At 39.4% G+C, this 22555-nt stretch overlaps 1 protein-coding gene across 5 annotated transcripts in view; it reads left to right on the forward strand.

The window, feature by feature from the left end:
• Positions 1-22555, forward strand: part of kif18a (kinesin family member 18A) — a 103325-nt gene that overhangs the window by 70115 nt on the left and 10655 nt on the right. For 3 of the 5 annotated variants that reach the window (XM_069905168.1, XM_069905196.1, XM_069905178.1), the window contains exons 16-19: positions 1803-2286; positions 3246-3344; positions 3465-3571; positions 5321-5921. In XM_069905168.1, the coding sequence (XP_069761269.1) occupies positions 1803-2286; positions 3246-3344; positions 3465-3571; positions 5321-5439 (809 nt within the window). In that variant the 3' untranslated portion in view covers positions 5440-5921. Of the gene's footprint in view, positions 1-1802; positions 2287-3245; positions 3345-3464; positions 3572-5320; positions 5922-10449; positions 10614-15655; positions 15785-20856; positions 20905-22555 lie in introns of those variants that run through there. The other 2 variants (XR_011347114.1, XR_011347115.1) reach the window with 2 other exon arrangements.

Consider the following 22555-nt stretch of genomic DNA (forward strand, 5'->3'; position numbering starts at 1 on the left):
GTTCGAATACTTTGATGTTATTTCTTAAATTATATGTTTTTTTTCCAATGGAATACATTTATTCATTTCTATGTACTATTGCTGTATTCTCAGGCTATCTTCTGATTTCCAGGTTGACATTATACATTTTTTTGCTACAGCTAAGGCTATCATAATAAATCTTTTTTGTGCTCCATCCAAATCGAGTCCAAATTCTTTACTTCTTATATTACTTAGAAGAAAGATCTCTGGATATTTTTGGTATGTTGCTTTTTGTGATTTTATTTAATTCCTGATTTAGATCTTCCCAAAACTTTTCCACTTTCTCACATGCCCAAATTGCATGTACTGTTGTTCCCGTTTCCTTCATAGAACAAAAACATCTATCTGATACTGTTGGGTCCCATTTATTTAACTTTTGGGGCGTGATATATAGCCTGCATAACCAATTATATTGTATCATGCGTAACCTCGTGTTTATTGTATTTCTCATAGTTCAGGAGCATAGCTTTTCCCATGTTTCATTCATTTTGAAGATTCATTTCTTCCCTTGTTCTTCACCTAATTAAATTGATAATTGATTCAGTTAATCTTCTGATCAATGTCATCTAAAACCATATCAAATGTAAAGCTTTTGCAATGATGATGACAGTGTAGTTCATGAGATATCACTTTTTCTTGTGAAAACACACAATGCTGGAGAAACTCAGCAGGTCAAACAGTGTCCTTTACATAACAAGGTAAAAATATATATCCAAGGTTTCTGGCTTAAGCCCTTCGTCAAGGTGTGGAAAAAAGTCAGCAGGTATCTGAGTAAGGGGGGGGAGATGTCACAAATGCAGGCTGCGATAGGTGGAAAAGGAAGGGAGGGGACAGTGATCAAATGGAGGAGGGATGACTGGGTGAAAGGGGGGGTAGGAGACGTATGTTTATCGAACGTCCATCTAACAATTACAGTACGGAAACAGGCCATCTCGGCCCTTCTGGTCTGCACCGATTTATGTGAAACTCCACTAATTCCACCTACCTGCTCCCTACCCATAACCCTCCTACCCCCTCACATCCATGTACTCATCCAACCTCTTAAATGACAAAACTGACCCTGCTGCAGCCACCTCCTTCTGGAAGGTAATTACGTTGTGGGGAACGCTTCCATTCTCTGGATGTTATCTGGGGTTTCTTCTAGGCTTACCTAACAGTCTGAATTTAGAGATAGCAATTGGGCCTCAGAGGTCAGTATGATTTACCTTTTCATCCAATCCATAGCTTCAGAATCTGGAGCCATTTTCAGTGCACCACATCTGATTGGATCTGCAAAGATTGGTGGTAAGGATTGGAACAACCCACTTTGAGTTGAAATTAAAATATTACAGGAACATCAACAGTTTTTACTATTCATTGCCTCTGTGCAAATTTTGTCTTCCACACATTGTTACTTTAACATTTATTTCTGTAGCATATTGTTCTACATTATATTAATGTAGAATACCCCAGATGGCATGGATGGTCATCATGTCACTACTAATGTAGTGATAGTAACAGCTGTCAATGACCCTCCATATTCCAACCTGGATGGAGATCCCTTTAGTCACATTGGGGTTACATCAGCATATAACCACCATAGATATTTCAGCCTATTATATTTGAAACTTCAATCCTACCTATGATGTAAGTATTTTTCCAACAGATACCTTGTAGCGTACCAAATATTGCTTCTACCTAAACAAATAAGATGTTTATGTTGTGCAGAATGTATTCTGAAGTGTTAATAATAATGCCTTGCCTATGGTTAATGCATTTTTTTGACATTTTCCTTGCCACAGAACCAAAGGAAAATATACCATTAACAAAAAAAGGAAGCAAGGTTTTTTCTCGCAAATCCTCTAGACGAAGACTGGAACAATCGTTAACTTGCAGCATTTCATCTAGTCATGCTACATCAAACCCCCATTTAACTCAGCAGAATGATCTCTCCAAAGAAGGGTTGGCTCCTCTGCCCAATACACCAGACAGCTGCAGATCACATATTGAACAAGTTCCCTGTCAGCCTCCTATCACAGATTTAAAATCCCATAAAGATTGTCACGTTGAAAAAATGGAGAACAATTTGACTGACATGGAAGATGCTGTTTTTGGAATAAGTGAGAATCCAACAAGTGGTACATGTGATTTGAGAGGAAGCAGCCACACCAGGTTGGATACAAGAATTCAATGTTCATTTGCAAACTACACCAATTGTAAACATACAGTTACTGATAACAAAGTGTCAGACAAGCAACCAACACATCACAAAAGTTTTCTGCAAAGGTTTGTTTTACAGCCTTATTTACACTTCTCCAATTTGTTCCTGTCTTGCTTTATGTATTCCCAGAGTGAATTCCTTACTTATAAATGGCAGATGGTTGGGGAAAAATCCAAGGAACAGTTTTGTGGGAGGATCAGGAGTCCAAAACAATTAATGGGCTTTGGCAGTAATTACAGTCTACGTTGCTTTTTTTGAAAAAAACAAAAAAATCTTGTCAAATACCAGATTAATTTGAACTCTTATTCAATGTACAAAATAATGATTAATACAGTCCTAATTGATTAGCGTTCTTTTTACATGTAATTTGCTGATCATCTTAACTTTTCAAAATTATCAACATCCTAAAATCAACACACAAACAACTCTAAATTATTTTAGGGTAATAGAGAAAGGTTTTAGTATTTGCTATTGAAATATGTGTGCTCCAGCTGAGGCGGAGAAGCCTTTGGCTTCAACCATGACGGTGGCAGGCAGCCCCAAGAGCCAGTTGGGAGAGTGCCTCGAGACTCCAGCCAGGAAGTTTCCACCTACCCAAGTGCTCTAGATAGAAGAGTGGTGACCCAGCCTGGAGCAATAGCCAGAGAATGTAAACCTCATCTGCAGTCAACATTTGATACTGGAAGCACAAATTGATTTTGAAATGTTTATTGATCTCTGAGACTCACCTCTCAAGGAAATGAGAGTGTGGTTATACAATGAAATATGACTATGCTGCCCCAATTGAAAACACTATGTGACTTTAAACTACTTTAGCTTCAAGCTATGAGTGAAAGGTTATTTCTTGTTAATATCAATTTGCGATTTCGCTTATTTTATTTGTGGTCTGACTTTTTTAAAGTAAGTAACTTAAGTGATAATATTAAGTAATTGCTTGAAAGTAAGTGCATATTTGTTTCTGCCTGCCACATGAAAACTTGCTGTCAGTTTTTCAATAATATTTCATGTACAATTATTACTGCAGGTTAGGTCTTCCATCATTGCTATCGACCAATGAAACAAATAGCAAGCCATCTTACATGTCTTTAACCTCTGCTGCACGGAGGAAAAGGAAATCTGGAGGGTAAGTTAGATTTCAAATTACAAGTTGCAGTATAGCCATCTAGTTTTTCATTTTCTCAGTTCCTCAGAAGTGCTAATATGGACAATTGAAATACTACTTTTTTTCAAAATTCCAATGCAGTTTCATGGGTCAAAGAGATGGCGATATGGGGCCTTCTGTAACAAAACGCATATTACAAGATGTGCTTCCTGCTGCGGGTAATAAACCCACATGGTCATTATGGACAGGTAATGCATATTTTTTTTTATTTTATGTTGCCAACTTGGAGTGAGCTTAATTAATGTCTAATGCTCTCAGGGAGAAAATGCTTTCTCTCCAGTATCATTGTTAAGTTTATGCAGAGAGTGGAGTATTGTTCTCTGATACATAGATTGATCATATTTACTATGGCCAGATTCTGCGAGTAACAGGAATAAATATGCTTCGTGTGTTTTGGATGATGGTTTCATTTCATGCTTTCCATCAAACTGCTTCACTGCTGTTCAATTTTATGGTAAATACAGTATAGAGCTATTGCCAATATGTTGGTATTTATAACAAGATGATCAGCCACCTACCCCTTACAATTATCTGGAATTTCATCCTTGATCAGTAGCGAAAAGTGTGGGTTTTTTTTCAGTTATACATGGTTAACAATGAAATCCAGAATCTGCTGAGAGCCAGATCACAGACATTTAAGCCATGATCGTATTGAATGGTGGAGCAGGCTCGATGGGCCATTTTTGGCCTACTCCTGTTCCTACTTCCTATGTTCCTATGAGATCCAGAACACTGCACAAGTAGCAGTTACGACCTATGGAAAGCATCTCCTGGCTGAAGTGGAGATTCCAGATGAAAATGCAAACAATGATGGATACCCAAGAGCTGTGGTAAGGCCTAAAATGCCACGACCTGCCACAGAACCAAATCTGGTGCAATAGACAAAGTTTCACTCCCAGAAGAGCTCAATGCCTTCTGTACCTTATTTGACCACCAGAACAAGGAAGAATCTTTGCATGCCCCCATGTCCCGTGATGATCCTTTATTGTCATTATCCGAAGATGACGTGTGGACTGCCTTCAGGAGAGCGAATCCAAGGAAAGCATCCGGTCTGTATGGAGTACCCGGCCAAGTACTAAAAACTTGTGCTGACTAATTGGCCGATGTATTTACAGACAACTTCAACATTTCACTCCTGCGGGGTGTGATACCCACTTGTTTCAAACAGACCTCAGTTGTACAGTGTGTGGTAACCTGCCAAAATGACTACCAACCAGTGACATTCACATGCATAGTGATGAAGTATATTGAGAGCCTGGTCTTGAAGCATATCAGCTCCTGTCTGAGCAGTGACGTGGATCCATTCCAATTTGCCTAATGTAGCCAAAGATGTTATCTCACTGTCTCTGCACAATATGCTGGAACACCTATACAGCAAAGATGCATACATCAGAGTGCTTTTTATTGACTATAGTTCGGCATTCAACTCCATCATTCCCTCAAAACTGATCAACAAATGCCATGACCCGGGCCTCAGTACCTCCAGATCTCCATAACCTTCATCAGCACCAGAGAACCACAGCGCTGCATACTTAGTCCCCTGCTCTACTTGCTTTACACGTAGGACTGCACAGCTCAGTCGGAGAACAGCATTTATAAATTTGCTGATAATACCACAGTACTGACTGTGGATACTGAGAGAAGATGATATTCAATAGTCAGGAAATCTGCCATTTCAGCACCCCCAAAGTTCTGAGCTTGCTCTTTTATTGTTTTACCAGAACGAATTTTGATATGAAAATTAAAAATGCTTGAAATAGTATGTCAAGCAAGACATGCAGAAAGAAGAAAGTTAATACTTCATGATGTTGGCCTTTCATCAGAATTCAATTCCGATAAATGTTTTGAATTTGGAGATTAAATGCTTACAAGTTTTAAAGAAAGAAAATATGGAAATGATTTCCCTAAATACTGATTTTGTAATCTTATGTTTACAGGACAATCCCAAACCTACAAAGAAGTTGCCAAAAGGAAACCTATTTTTGAAGGTGACCTCATTGGCAAAGGTCTGTCAAATAATATCGCTAAAAGAAGACATTTAAAATCTATGCAGTAGTACAGCTTTTCATAGATGTCAATTTTTTTTTTTCACTAAGCATTGCCATTATCCAAAACATGAAATGATCTGGACTGAACTGGGTCTTGTTGTATAGAAAATGTTGTATTTATTTCCTTTAAAACTTGCTTTGATGTATTCAAAATTTGTAATCATTCAAGCAACTGTCACTAAAGTAGCTGAACAAGGAACTCTGTGGATCCTTGGTCTAGTGTAATGCACAAAAGTGCTGATGAAACTCGGCAGGTCACACAGCAGTTGATGTTTTGGGCCTGAGCCATTCATCGGGAATGTCCAATGAAGGGCACAGCCCTAAAATATTGATTATCTTTTACTTCCTGTGGATGCTGTGTGTCCTGCTAAGTTTCTCCAACATTTTTGTGTATGTGCTGAAAGCAATTTTGTTATCCATGTACATACTGTGAAATTTACTTTTATTTGTAAAATAGTGTCCTTATTTCTAACCAATAAACTGAATTTAATATAACTGAAATGGATACTCTCTCTCTCTCTCTCATTGAATTTATAGGAAGTCACATTTATCAGTCCATTATCCATTGAAATAAATTTACCTATCAATAATACATTAAATGTTTTGCACCTAATGGGCTTTTGGTGATGGTAATATTTTCATTCTATGTGACAATTGTGTTCACCTCTGAATCAAGATTTTACATTTATGGATAAACTCTAGAAATAGTTTATGGCTTAGCTGGATGCTACACAAAATAATGCAGTTAAAATGAGAATATTTTTTATGCCATGATTTTTTTTACCCAAGTTAGAATGATATACATCATGAGAAATTTGCAATTCCACATACCTTTTAATCAATAAGATATTGGGACTTTGGGATATATTGTCAAAGCAATCTCGGTGAATTGCTCAATGCATTTTTAAAATGGTGCCTCAGTGCACAGGTGCTGAAGAAAGTGAAAGACTTGGGTGGTATATAATATTCCTTTCAAGTATACAGTTTGGTCCTTGATTGTTAAGTGTCATGGGGTGAAGTAACTTTTTTATTTTTAAAATTTTTTATTTAGACATACAGCTCAATAACAGGCCATTTTAGCCCATGAGTCCGTACACCCCATTAACCTATACCCTTGGTACGTTTTTTTGATGGTAGGGGGAAACCTGAGCCCTGAGGGAAAACCCATGAAGACACGGGGAGAATGTACAAACTCCTAATAGCACAGGATTTGAAACCCAGTCTGGTCCCAATCACAGGCACTGTAAAGGCATTGTGCCAACCATGCCACCAACCTTATAATGGATAAGAAAATTAAGTGCAGCATCAATTGGATAAATATTTTTCAACAGTGTTGAATAGTCCAGAATGAGAGGGTATGAGTTTAAAGGAGTTTTTAAAAAAAGATCTAAAGGGTAAGGTTTTCACACAAATGCTGATATTTATATTAACTGCCACAGGAGGTCATAGATGCAATTACATTTAGAAAGTATTTGAACAGATATTGTGATAAGAAAGGTATAGAGGGATACAAACCAAATGCTGGCAAATGGGACCAGCTGTATGTTGTGCTTCCTGCAACAGACCTTCAGTTATTTGTTATTGCATGTGAATGATCTGCATTAGGATCCCAGGAGGCAAATTAACAATTTGTATCCAAGGAGTTCTGTTTTCATGAGTGGAAAAATTGCAATGATAAAACAAAAACAGGATGAGAGGCAACTCAATCGATGTACAGTATATGTTTATGAGGGAGACTTGATCAGGTGGGCATCCAGTATTTTTATCCCAAGCCAACAATTGCAAATTCCAGAGGACATCTAGTTAAGGTGAGTGGAGGAAAGTTCAGGGGAGATAGTGGAGGCAGGTTTTTTTACACAGTACCTGGAGACTGGTACAACAGGGATACTCAAAAGACTTTTAGATAGGTTCATGGATGTAAATAAAGAGAGAGTATGTGAGGGTGAGGTCGGGAAGGATTGGGTTGTTGTGGAGTAGGTTCACATAGATGAGCCTTTCAGTCCATGTTCAGCCAGTCATGGGCAGAAAGGCCTGCACTGTGCTGTAATGTTCTATGTTTAACATTTTCAAGCATTGTTACCTCAGAGTCTAGAAAACTTGGCAAGCAGAGAACATTTGAATTGTGCCTAGGCTTTTGTCCCACATCTAGTTTTGAGATGTGTTCAGTTAAAAATGGGGTCATAAATTTTTTTAATGAATTCAAGTGAACTTATTGTAAACAAACTGTTGGTTATAAAATATTTGCCAGAAATATTTAAATGTATGCAGAATTTTACAATGCAGTTGCCAAACTTTGGAACCTTTTTGTATGGAATGAAATTCTGTTGAAGAAAGATACATTGGACTTTTAAACATTTTTTTAAAATATAGATTTAAAATATATTTGCTTCAACTGTAAAAAAAAATCCAAAGAGCAGTACATTAAACAATCTCTGATTCACTTTCCACTTCAAGGTGTGCTCTCATCTCTCTTAAAGGGTTATGAATGCTAGACATTCTCATTGGCTGAAGTTTTGAAAGCCATAAATTCCACATGACAATATGCCTTGAAGCAGAGAAAAATCATTTACTTATACTCCAAAGAAGGTTTAGTTTAATTCATTGTTTACATTCTTCTCTACTTTCAGAATACATGCTTGAAGTTTGTAGAAGCTTTGTTGTATATTCTTTTGATTGCTTCGTTTGTTGATGTACCATCTTTATAACCAGGCAGTTTGGGTTTTATCCAAAATACACAAATCTTACAGATGGTCTCTGAGGCATGATCTCAAGTACAGTATTACATTTGGGAACTACAAAGGGAGGTTTAGTTACTTGTTTTGCCTTCATAGATATGAAACATAATGCACCACATTTTTTTTTTGCATCCAAATCTATATTTAAATATTCTTTCCATTTTCACTTTTCGGGCAGCATTTATTGCCCATCCCTTCATAAAGTTTTGTGATGTGAACTCTGCAGGCTGACTCAGCACATAATTGTCCTTGAGAGGGTGATGATGAACTGCCTCCTTGAACTGTGGCATTATTAAAAGCGTGAGTATGCCCACAAAGCTGTCAGGGAGGGAGATACAGGATTTTGTCCCAGAAGTCAATATATTTCCCCAGACACAATCATGTGTGGCTTGGCAGGAAACCTCCAGGTGGTGATGCTCCTATTAGTTTGCTGCCCAACTTTCTAACTAGTAGAGGTCATAGGTTTGGAGTCTTGGTGAGTTGGTGCAGTGCATCTTGTAAATGGTACAAACCATGCTACTCTCCATGTGATTGAATAGTTGCGGATGGGGTGCCTGTCAAGTGGGTGTTGAGCTTCCTGATCGTTGTTGAACTTGTACTCGTCCAGGGAAGTGGAGATTATTCCATGACATTCGTGACTTGAGCTTTGTGGATGATATTCAGACTTTGGATTGATAGAAAATGTGCTACCTGCCAAAGTTTCTAACCTGCTCTTGTACCTACTCTGGGCATATGGCTGCTCAAGTTCAGTTTCTGGTCAATGATACCCCCCCCCCCCCCCACCCTCTGTGATATTGATGGTAATGTCATTGAATATCTGGGAGTGATAGCTGAATTTTCTATTTTTGGTTATTATTGCCAATATCTGGAACTATTGTCTAGTTCTTGCAGCATTTGATTATAGACTGCTTCGTTATCTGAGGAGTCCGAATTTGTGCAAACATAAGTGAATATATCCTGATTTCTGACCTGGCAATGGAAGAAAGTCATTGATGGAGCAGCTGAAAGTGGTTGGGCCTCAGACACTACCCTAAGGAACTCCAACAGAGATATCCTTAGGCTGAGAAGATGCACCTCCAATCACCTCAACCATTTTGCTTTGTGCTACATATGATTCCTACCTGTAGGGAGTTTTTCTCTTGATTCCTATTGACTGCAGGATAGTCAAGGCTTCAATCAAGTTCTGCCTTGATATCAAGGGGAAATACTCTCACGTCAGCTCTTCTCCATGTTTGGGCCAAGTCTGCAATGAGGTCATAAGCAAGAAGTGTACTTCTAGGAGTAAATTTTAATTTAAGTTGGAGATACAGCGCAGTAACAGTCCCTTTCAGCCCACGACCCCGTTCTGCCCAAATACATCAATTAACCCATGTGTTTTTTAGAGGGTTGGTGCAAACTGGAGCACACAGAGGAAACCCATGCAGACATGGGGAGAACGTGTATATTCCTTACAGACAGCACCAGATTCAAATCTGGGTCACTGGCGCTATAATAACATTGCGCTAACCATGCTGTCCTGTTGTAAGCAAGTGCTTCTTGATAACACCATCAATTATCCCATCACTTTGCTGATGGTCAAGAGTAGACAAATGGGGCAGTAATTGGCTAGGTTGGATTTGTTCTGGTTGTGGACAGAACATAACTTGCGCTGTTTTCTACATTGTCAGGAAGAAGCTAGTGTGGTTGCTTGACTAGAACAACTTGGCCCAGGGTGCAGCAAGATCAAGGCACATCATCGGTTCTATTTCTGGAATGTCAGATCCCAATGACAGTAACAAATGCTCCTAGATGTTTCTTAATAGCATGGAGTAAATCTAATCTCTCATGTTGGAGACCATTGGAGAAGGCTAAACTAGATTATGCACTTCTGCAACTATGGAAACGCACTCTTATATATACTAATGGATGAGTTAGCATGCAGGAGTGGCTGAAAGAGAAGGTGGAACAGATTAGCAGCAATGGCAAAGCCTCTCCTTTCCCACCTGTCAGAAATCAGCCACTTATTGAAGATTACTTTTCTAAGGTTCTCAAATGCAAAGTCGAAGCAGAGAAGCTGCAGTTGAAAACTAAAAAAAAATGCAGGTGCTGAAACAAAGAAAGTGCTGGAAATAACAGCAGGAGGGATGAGAAACTGAATTAAAGGAATTAAACAAAGAGTCAAAAAGTCAAAGAAAATCTGGAGGTCCTAATCGACAAATGAATTTTGAGAGGGTATTTTCTAGTGTGCAAAATAGTGTGTAGTATGTCAAGACATAAGAAGCTATTTTCATTTTCACTTGGCAGCAATTCTTGAGAAAATTAAAGATCAGCCACGTCTGCTGGAATGAAGACAACAACAACCTCCCACTCAACATTTTAACAAAACTAAGGAGCTGATTGTGGACTTCAGGAAGGGGAAACCAGGAGATTACAAACCAGTCCTCATTCAGAGGTCAGCAGTGGAGAAGGTAAGAAACTGCAAATTTCTGGGTGTCAACATCTCTGTAGATCTATCCAGGGGCCTTTATGTTGATACAATCATGTAAAAGGCTCACCAAAGCTATACTTTGTTAGAAGCTTGAGAACATTTAATATGACGCCAAAGTTAAGTTTATTGTCATCTGAATCTCAGGTACAACCTGACAAAATAGCATTCTCTGGCCTGCAACTCATAGACAATATATATGCAGGGCAAGTATTCACATATATATAAATAAATATATATATATTTATATAAATTAATATTGTTTCATGATTCTGAGAGTCTCAGATGGTTAGTGTGAGCAGTTCCTATGGTCATTCAGCATCTTCACTCCATGTGGGAAGAAGCTGTTTCTCAGCCTGGTGGTGCTGGCTCTGATCCTCCTGTATCTCTTTCCTGATAGGAGCAGTTAAAAGATGCTATATGTGAGGTGGATGGGGTCCTTAATGATTTTGCGCACCCTCTTGAGACAACGATCACGTCCTGCTGCCCCTCTTGTTTCTTCTTCTTTTCTTTGGCTTGGCTTCGCGGACGAAGATTTATGGAGGGGGTAAAAAGTCCACGTCAGCTGCAGGCTCGTTTGTGGCTGACAAGTCCGATGTGGGACAGGCAGACACGGTTGCAGCGGTTACAGGGGAAAATTGGTTGGTTGGGGTTGGGTGTTGGGTTTTTCCTCCTTTGCCTTTTGTCAGTGAGGTGGGCTCTGCGGTCTTCTTCAAAGGAGGTTGCTGCCCGCCAAACAGACACATAATCACCCATGCACCCAACAGGACACACACACACACACACACACACACACACACACACACACTTACTAATGCAATCTCCCACATTGTTAGTATGATCTTCCACTTCCACATGGTTAAGACTCCACGTGTGTCCAGCTGCAACTCTGAACCTTGCTCGCAGTTCTAATTGTGTTGAGAAGAATATCAGGTTTGGTGGGTTCACAGAGAGACAAGTCTGGACACAAGTGTTACAGTCACACATAACTTTAATACACGGGAAGCAAACAGGGGAGAACAGTAAATAGTACTCGATCACTATTTCATTTAAACAACGATATAGTCATTCACCTGGGACTTCGTTTGGACTCCCACAACAATGAACCTATAGTCGACCCACTCACACTCTACAAACAGGGGCTCTTACACACACACCCGGTTCCCTGACCAGCAGGGTTGCAGCTCTCTGCAAGTACCAACCTATCACAATACTAATGGCTCGGCTTCAGTGTAGTGCACCCCTTACCCGCGACACTTCCTCCAATGTCCACAGTAGCAACCTGGTGTGGAGCAGTGTCCAGTGCTTGGACCATAAGGAAGAATGTGCTGTGTGTTGGTGTTATATACAGTACTATTCTGTGATTCTAGACAATAATGCCCCTAGGTTATTTAACTTAGCCAACATCAAAAGGTGTGAACTAATGGGTAGTGATGTGACTTCCAAATAAGTTTCAGACAGGAAGGACACGTGATCACCCGCAATACATTCCAGACAGGCAGGAAGGCCACGTTTCCTCCACACACAGCACACCCCAACGAGGAGCAACGTCAACCAGCTCTTCATCCTGGGTAACACCATTGCTTTTTCACGCAACTTCATGCAAAGCACGACCAAGGCCCTCCACTGGCTGAATATTTGCTCCTACCTTCATCAAAATTTTATGTGTTATCTCAGAGAACATTTAAATTTCAAACTTATGTATTTTTTTCCTATTATTTAATTCTTATTTATTTCAATTTTTTTCTTAATTTATTTTCCTCAATTTTCTTATGCCAGTTGCTTGAAGCTGCCGGTTGCTCGAATTCCAGATACCAAGAGTTTTACTGTAATTCCATAAGTCAAGCCCCTTCACAGAATGCAATGCTATGAAAACCTAACTCTGCCATGACTTCCCAATGACCAGTTTGAAATATTTGCCACCAATATCTCCCTTGAGCAATCCTTGCACAAGAATTAGCAATCGTGTTCTTCTAGCGCACACATGTCAAACTCTGGCCCGCGGGCCAAATTTGGCCCGCGATATAATTATATTTGGCCCGCAAGATCATTTCAAAAATGTATTAGAGGTGGCCCGCTGGCCGCCGCGCCATTATAGCGCATGCACACTAATACAACAAATCCCAGAATGCATTGGCGATAGCCCGCTAATCGCCCCCACCTCCTCTGTTTACGTTGCAGGGTCTCACCGTGGACTCTGGTTTTGGGGTCTGGCCGGTGTCAGGGGAAGCCAAGGCCGCTTCCCAGCGCCCGGAACCGGAGGCCTCGGGCCTGACCTCACCAGGACCGTTGCCCACTCCCCCTCCCTGCCGCAGGCCGACCCGCGACTCACGGTGACAGGGCCGCTGATCCGCCGAGATGCCGCCCTGCAGCGAGAGCCGATGCCCCCGCACTGTCGTTGTCCAACCCGATCGCCCGCAAACCCCGCCCTCCCGCACACAGGCCTGAGTAAGGATTATGAACTTTAATCTCAGGATAAAACGATCTTCCAATAGTTTCATGTCACAGTGATAAATATATTCCTGGTTAAAAATGGTCCTGCACCTGGATACAAGCTCATTAGGCATAAAACTTGAAAAGTGTGTAAATCAAAGGATATCTGTACCAATGGAAAAAGGGCATGGCAAATAACCCTGCTAGAGTTCATGCCCACAATCAGACACCCATTTGATTGTTTCAGGAATCATGTTATTCTCCCACATTCTCAATAGCCCTCAGATTTTACTATTCGACAGCACACTAGCAACATTTGACAAATCCTCTATAGAGAAATATTATTTATTGAATATTTTATTTCTCATTTGTTAATGCTTCTGGAAAGAGTTTATCCAAACTATTATTAAACATTTATTTTAATAAGAAAAAGTTTAACATTACATATGTTGAAAGAAGAGAAAACATGCAAATGTTGTTGAAAATTTTCAATAAATATTTAGTTCGGCCCTCGACTTAGTCCAAGTTTTTAATTTTGGCCCTCCGTGAATTTGAGTTTGACACCCCTGTTCTAGCGCAACTAAAGTAAGTGGCATGCTCAAGTTCACTTCTGCAGAGAGCAGGTCCACACTACTTTCTCATCACACAGAGAAACCACATCATCATCGCAACGCTCTCCAAAGTTAAACTGATTTTCCATAAAATTGAGGAAATGAAAAAGCAGCAATGGGTAAAAAAAAAAATCACTGCATAACTATTCTGTGGTTAACCCATACAATTTTTTTTCTCCTGGTCACTTTTTCATTGTACCAATAAATCTTACTGGAGATTCCTTTCTAAAAAGAAAACAGAATTATTGTCTGATGGTGCATGGGTGGGTATGTAAGGTCCTGAAGGCAAAAACAGCTTTTTCAAAATGTCAAAAAGCCAAATTTCAGCAGAGGGAGGTAAAATTAGCAAGCAGATTGACAAGGAAATGTTTTGCTGGCTTGACATTGAGCAATGGTGCTATTACTTATGCCATTATAGCCTATTTGGGCCTATTTCCAGGGTAGGGGCACTTTGACATTGAAAGTATGCTTGCGTTTGTACTTAATGTCCCATCGTTAAAGCTGCATTTTTCAATGGACAAGTTGAATGGCCTGGTATCAGTTATCTCACAGCTGCAAAAATACAAAAATCCATTAATGAAAGAAGAGGTGCAGATCTCTAATATTTGATAGCATCATCAAAAATAACTGGGGTTTAACTATCACATCTTAAGCAAACAAATTCAAGTTTATTTCTCATCAGATTATACCAGTGCAACAGTGTTCTCCAGACGACAGTCCAAAACACGTAGACATAACGTACATACAGACAAACTATAAATATACACAGTACATATAGTTTTTAAAAATTCTTAAATAATTATCACGGAGAGTTGTTTAGTGGTCAGTCACCATTCTCACTGCCCGTGGGAAGAAACTGTTCCTCACCCTGCTGGTTCTGGCTCTGATACTTTTGTATCTTTTTCCCGAAGGGAGTAATGGGAAGGTGCTGCAGGGTGGTCGGGGTTATTCCTGATTTTGCAAGCCTTCTTCAAACAACGATCCCGGCAGATCATGTTAATGTGGGGCAGGGAGACCCCAGTGATCCTCTGCTGCTTTTAGACTCCTGTGGATACAATGCTCAACAGCAGGGGTGGGTGATCTAAGTCCCGCGGGCCAGATCCAGCCCATGATCCAAATTTATCCAGTTTGCAGGCATGAAGGCTGTGGATTGGATATGCGGCCCCCAATCTAAATTTATCTGGTCTGCAGGCCTCCGGATCCAGCTCATGATCTAAATTAATCTGCCAACCCCACCCCCCCCCCCCAATCCAGCACCGCTGCCACCACCACTCTGGTCCACCGCCACCGTCGTCCCCCTCCCCCCACTGGCAAAAAAATCAGTGTGGCCTGCCGTTCAACCACTGACTCACCTTTTGGCCCATGCATGGTAAAAAGTAGCATCCCATTTCCCCCACCCTGCTCTACAGCAACTGCACCGCACTGATGAAGCCTACCTGGACATTCTTGATAGAGCTCCTGGAGAAAGTTGACAGAGTGGTAGCCGAAGCCTTCCTCGCCTCAGCCTTCTACGGAAGTGCAGATGCTTTTAAAACTTCCTGACAAGTGAAGAGATGTTGTGTGTCCAGGATAAGTCAGCTTCTTTTTTTAAAATTTAGATATACAGCACAGTAACAAGACATGTCAGCCCACAAGTCTGTGCCGCCCAATTTACACCCAATTAACCTACACCCCGGTTCGTTTTTGAATGGTGGGAGGAAACCAGAGCCCCCAGGGAAAACCCATGCAGACACAGGGTTGGTGCACAGACTCCTTACGGACAGCGCGGGATTTGAACCACAGTCCTGATCGCTGTAATGGTATTGTGCTAACCACTACACCAATCATGCCGCCCTTCTTAAGTGGACTCCATGGAACTTGGCACTCTCTGGGGTTGGGTTGTCATCCCTGGTCCTAAAGTCCACAGTCATCTCCTTTGTCTTGTCTACATTGAGACTCTGGTTGTTAATTTTGCACCATTTCATAAGATTTTCCACCTCAGGACAGAATGGAATGACAAGCTATAGCGTCGTCAGTGGAATGGTTCCATCTCTTGGCGAATTGAAATGGGTCCAGGTGCGCTTTGATACGATCCATCACCAGATGCTAGAACCATTTCATAATGGTGGAGGTCAGTACCACTGGACAGATCCAGATATTTTGAATAGAGATGATTTTGGAGATAATCATTTACAAAACAATCACTGTATTTTGAATTGGCTTCATTCCACCTGAGATGTATTGTTCAGTAGTTGAATTATCATCTCCAGAAGTAAAAACATAGAAGAGATGAAACTAATGTGTCCAAGGAGCCTATAGTACCAAAAGTACTTCCAAACCTGCATCAGCAACTGAACATGTTTAAGTTTAAAAGATTTTAGCGTGCTAGCTACAATATTTGCCTGCAGCTCCCTCGTCTAATTCAAACAATTCAAAAAAACCACTAAATGATTTACTTTTTACAATGTAATGATTGCTTTGTAAAGAATGTTCATAGGACACCCTTCACTTCTGATGGTGGTTAAAAAAAATCTACCTACCCCCTCTCTATATTTCACCTCTTAAAATTTTGTTGTACAATAGCAAGAACAGACGTTGACGTGCATTTTAAAGCACAGTAGCTGCCAAATAATATCAGGAAAGTGCATGATGTATTGATACATTTATTACTTTGTTTTCCCATTTGTGGAGTGAAACACAAATATCAGAAGACTCTGTGAGTGTAGTCAAAACACAGAAATCCTTGAGGAAGGGCTCAGGTTCAGGCCCAAAATGTCGGTAATATATCTTTACCTCCTATAGAAACTGCGAGATTGGCTGAATTCCTCCAGTGTTTCTGTATTTTCCCATACATGGAAACACCCCAACTCATCCATGCTAAACAAGTTGCCTATCCAAGCTAGTCCCATTCGGCTGTACTTTGGCCCATATCCCTCAAAGTCAGTGGTTCTCAGTTTTTTTTTCTCCTGTGCCATAGGTGCTCTGTGGTTAGGAGGGGATTACTAAAGGTGGTATGTAAGTGGAAAGATAAAGGTTGAGAACCTCTGCTCTAAATTATCTTTGTCCATGTTCTTGTCTAAAAATCATTCAAATGTTGTAATTGTACCTACCTTCATACCCATCTCCCTCTGTGGAGAAAAGGTGCTGTGCAGATCCCCTTTAAAATTTTACCCTCTCACTTTAAATCTGTGCCTGCTTGTTTTAAACTCTACTCCCCTGGGAAACAGACTGACGATTTATCTAGTGATTTTATCTACCTCGAAAAGATTGCCCCTCAGCCTCCCACATTCAAAGAATAAAAGCAGAAGCTTATCCAGTCTTCCCTTATAACTTAATCACTTGAGTCCTGGTAGTGTAAATGTTTTCTGAAAAAGAGTAACAACAGAGAAGCTGGAGGAACTCAGTCGGTCTCGCAGCATCCATAGGAGGTAAAGATATATTTTGACATTTTTGGCATGAGCCCTTCCTCAAGTAAAAAAAAGAGACAGATGTCTGTATAGAAAGCTGGAGGGAAAGGGAATACAGTCCAACAGGTGAAAAGTGTCCATTGGATATGATAAGAGAGAGGATTTTGGCTCTGTGAAAGGAGAAAGAAGGAAAAGAGAAGAGAGAGACACACACACAATTAGAGGAAAGGAGACAGGGGAAAGATGGGTGGGGTGGGAGTTTCTAATGGATATCAGAGAAGTCGATGTTAATGCCATCTGGCTGGTGGTTGCCCAGACAGAATATGAGGTGCTGTTCCTCCACTTTTCGGGTGGTCTCAGTGTGACAGTGCATGAGTCCATGGACAGACATGTCAATAAGGGAATGGGGCAGGGAATTTAAATAGGTAGCCATTGGACATACTTCCCATAGTTAAGTGACCATAACTGCACATAATACTTAAAATATTATCACATGGGGCCTTGTATCATTGTAATGTGGCATTTCAACTCTTGTATTTAATGCCCTAACCAGTGAAGAAAAATATGTCATATGTCTGCTTCTCTGTCCTATCTACCTGTGTCACCACTTTCAGGGAACAATGTACTTGGTCCCTTGTTCTACAACACTCTCCAGAACCCTACCATTCTCTATATAAATCCTGTCCTGGTTTAATTCCTTGGTCTATTTTTCCAGGTGATCAAGATCATTTGGTTATCTTAGATAAGCATTGTCACTGTCCATTATACCACCAATATTGACCTCATCAACAAACTTACTAACTACTTCAACTACACTCTCATCAAAGTTGTTAACGCAGGTGACAAGCAACAGTAGAACCAAAACATATGCTTATGGCACATCACTGGTCACAGGCCTGCAAGTTGAAAGAAATCGCCATTACCACTCTCATTCTCGTGCCACCAAGATAATTTTATATCCAATTGGCTACCTCACACTGGATCCAAAGTGTAAAGTCCTTTAAGCTTTCTTCCCACCCTAAACTTGTGGAATGTGAATTAGAGTACAAGACACAAATAGATACTGAAGTAAAGTAAAATGAATCCTTTCTCTTTCTTTTTGCTTTGCTTATAAAAACACATTGTGAACTGCAGTATGTATATTCAGTCTGCAGACAGATGATGAACGCAATGTCAGTATAAAGCAAAACTGTGCAAACAAAATTACATATACACCTGGTGACAAATGTACAGACCTTGAAGCCTGATTAAAATAAATAGTCAAAGACTTTTCAAATAAAAGTCAATCATTTATACAATGTGTAATTTGCCAAATGAAAAATCAAACATTTTTCAATATAACTTACTTATACTACATTTAGTTTTATATAAAATATATATAGTATGAGTGTTATGAATAAAATAATAATATTATTATATATATATATATTTGGTTCATAGGTAGACTAATAAAATGGTGCCCTTTCAGCTGAACACATTTTTCTTAATTCTATTGGGACCAGATCAGGGTTCGAATCCTGCACTGTCTGTAAGGACTTTGTATGTTCTCCTGTGTTTCCGTGGATTTTCTCTGGGGATTCCAGTTTCCTTTCATCGTTCAAAACGTTCCAGTGTGTAGGTTAATGGAGTGTAAATTGGGTGGCATAGACCCATAGGTTAAAATGGTCTGTTACCGTGCTATATGTCTACATTTAATTTAAATTTAAATTTCTAAACATTTTTATTGCAAAGCAATTGAATAACTTATGGCAATTTCAAACGTGAAGGTGATGTAATCACATTAAGGTACAGCAACTACAGTACTGGATGAAAAAAATGGTGACATTGTTCATCTTGTAAGATATTGGTAACATTGCAAAAATGAAGTAAAAAGACAAAGTATTTGTCCACTGCCCTGCAAAGTAGCTTCACCATTTTCGGTATGAAACATTTTTAGCACCCTGATACATAAGGCATCTCAGATAAAATTGTCAGTGAATAAGTTTCCATCAATCTGTGTAAAAGATCGAGCTGTGGTGAAGAAAACATCCAGTGATGTAACTGTGATGATATCCAAGATATAAGTGTCTTCGATTTTTATCTCCAAAACAAACTACACTCATCTGATCTTACTTCGAATTATATGCATATTTTAAAATTAAAATACTGATTTCTAAAGTGTTATTTGAGTGACTGAACACTATTTGTTTCCATTATACTCCTGGAACACCTGCTCCTATTTTCTCACTAAAGCCTCTCTCCTCCACAAATACAATCCATGTTCTGTATTTACATGGTATTTCAGTGCTCTAGAAAAGTGAAGCAGCTTGTCATGGTTCACTTTTAATCTCTTTTGGATAACAAAAGACAAAAGAATTTCCAATGCATTCCCCCCCCCCCACCCCACCCCCCACACTTTTCTTCCTGCCTCGATACATATTTTACAACAATTAATTTTCTGCTAATTATATTCCAACTAAGATCATTTGTGTTTACTGGCAATATTATATATATATTTTTTTGTTGTAATACCACCATTCCCTGTCATTTATTATAAAAAGAGTAAATCTTGAACAGCATTTATGGAAAGAGAAACAGATTCTTTCATCAAAACTTGAAATGAAAGAACAAGCTACAGAATGGGATAAGGACAAGGTATAGAATAAAGGGAATATCTCTGATTAGATGAAATGTAGGTTGCCATGGGGATCACATGCAGATGATATCATGAACATGGAGCATTATAGCACAGTGCAGACCCTTCAGCCCACAATGTTGTGCTGATGTGTATTAACCAACCCAACAATCTAAACCTTCCCTACCTCACACCTATAACCCACTATTTTTTGTATCCGTGTGCCTGCCTAAGTCTTTTAAATATTGCTATGGTGCTGCCATTCCTGCGAATGAATTCCTGGCACCCACGACACTCTGTGTAAAAAAAAAAAAAACTTGGCTCTAACAGTGCCCCTAAGTTTTCCTCCTCTCTTAACAGATGTCATCTGATGTTTGCTACTGTCATCCTGGAAAAAGCTGCTGACTGTCCATCCTAACTAAGCCTCTCATAATCTTGAAGACCTCTATTAACTCACCTCTCATCCTTCTTTGCTCCAAAAAATCCCTAATTCTGTTAACCTTGCTTCATAAGACATTAGGTAAATTAGATAAATTGGAGAGAAAGAACAAATACAACTCTGAAATGTTTTCATTCATAGCTTTTATGTTCCTTTGTTCTTGTTCTCTCTACTTTTATTTCCATATATAACCTTCTTGTAAGTAGGATTAGATAGGTTCCAGAATGAATGCATATATGTATATAATTAAATTCTTCTTTAATGTTGGATATTCCTTCACTTTTATATTTAATCTTTATTTTATCTTGTTATCCTTTTGACATTATTATTTACCTCTTGAATGTCCAGGCCTGCATTAATTGAAGATATAAAGCGTTTACCCTTGAAAACAACAAAATTGGAGACATTCAGCACTTACAGAGAGGCTAAGCTATTGACAGGTGGTCAACATCTGGAATTAGCAAAGCTATTATCAAGAAAAATGCCTTCTTAGCAATAGTTCAACATTTTTGATGAGTTTTAAAAGTGCAGCAGTGGTTTCCTGAAAGTGTTTAAAAAGGAGATTGAGGCTATATTAGGTAGACAGATTTAGTCTGTTAAACTCATTTTGGACATTCTGAGTTGATTTATACAACTAACAGGCCATGAGTCAAGGTAAGTGATTGCGTTTGTATTGTGTGTTAGAAATTGAAAAATGAATGAGAAAAATCTAAACATTCTAAAATTCTAATTCCTCTTTGCAGGTAGATGGTCTATTCGTGGTTACTGAGGACAATAATTCAAAGTGCAAGGTACAATATTTGATTTATATTGTAAATTTAGAATTTAGAATTTTTCTGAAATGCTACAGATACAGTTTGATGTGGTTGCTCAAAATAACAAATTAAGTACTTCAAAGGAACTTGTCTGTCCTTTATAATTACCCAGTGCTATGTCAACAGTAATAATTTATTCCTCTACCTTACCTTGACAAACATTAGCAAACTTGTTTTGAAGTTGGAACAAGGTTTTGGAGACCTGCTGAGTTCCTCCAACATTTGTTTTTACAATAATCACAGAATCTGCAGACTTTAGTGTTTCACCCTCTTGGGCAGAGATTTGCAAAGATCACCTGAGGTTGAAGGGCCCGTCAGTATTGAAGGAATTGGAAATACTTCCATGTGAAGCCGGTAGAGATCTTTCTGGCTTCTGATTATGTTGGTGTCACATGTAGCTAATTGGGATAGGATGCTCAATCGGCATCAGATGGTTGCGGGTTCACGTTGAAGTCCTGACACTTGAGCACAAAATCTGCGCTGACACTCCTGATTAAAACTTAGGCAGTGCTGAGGTAAGCAAGAAATCTACAGATGCTGGGGTCCAGAGCAGTACACAAAAGGCAGGTCACACAGCATCCATAGGAAGTGCTGAGTTGTTGAAAGTAATTCTGCAGATTATATGGCAGAATTCTGAGCAAAAGCAGGAGACTTCTTCCTGAAGTTTTAGTTATTATTTATCCTACAAGAAAATATTTGATCGTTATGACACGGCAATTCATGGGAGTTGGCTCTGTTCATTTTGGTTGTTTCTTTATCTACTTTACAACAGATCGTAACTTCAAACCATACTAAATTATCTGTAATGTACATGAAGATACCCTGACATCAATGAAGTCACTAAATGTTTGTTTCTTCCTGACTTTAAATGTTTCATATTGTTTTAATTAGGTCTACTACTGCCTACTACTGCCCAAACATGACAAAACAAGATCCAATGTGCACTTTAATTCAGCACCCCAACATGTATAAGAGTTCACATACACACTGCATCTTGGCCACATCTACAATGACAAGAGGAGTTAGGTACAAGCAACACCATTAAGGAGATTTTTCATCACTGCATTTCTTATTGTCATGACCCTAAACAAGTCCTATGGTTGAAGCAAGGAATTTCTTGAGTTGGTTCAGTGTATTGCACAATGAGAGCACTTCAACTTAGGGGAAACAAAAGGATTGAATAGTTGTTTTACTGAGGAGAGTGAAACATGAAAGTCTGCAGATGTTGTGATTGCAGTAAAAATGCAAAAATGCTGTAGGAACTCAGCAGGTCTCGCAGCATCCATAGGAGGTAAATTTCTATAACCAACATTTCAGGCCTGAGCCCTTCATAAATGTATGAGCAAAAAGCAGGCAAGTGCCTGAACACTTTTATTCAGGATTTAAGATCAAGGAGCAGAACTTCCTTCTTTAAGTGGGCACTTGGCTACCTTCCAACACTTAACACGGAGTTCAACCATGTCACAACATATTTTACTCTACTTGCGTTATTCACATTCAAGCCTTCATCATCCTCTCCTTTTAGATAATTCTTCCCCTGCTTTCTCTGGACCAGTATCCATCAGTGCTGGTCAGTTTCAAAAAATGCTAATAGCCCTGAAACATTTACTTGATTTTTCTCTCCATA

This window comes from Narcine bancroftii, chromosome 1, assembly GCF_036971445.1.
Source record: "Narcine bancroftii isolate sNarBan1 chromosome 1, sNarBan1.hap1, whole genome shotgun sequence".
NCBI lineage: Eukaryota > Metazoa > Chordata > Chondrichthyes > Torpediniformes > Narcinidae > Narcine > Narcine bancroftii.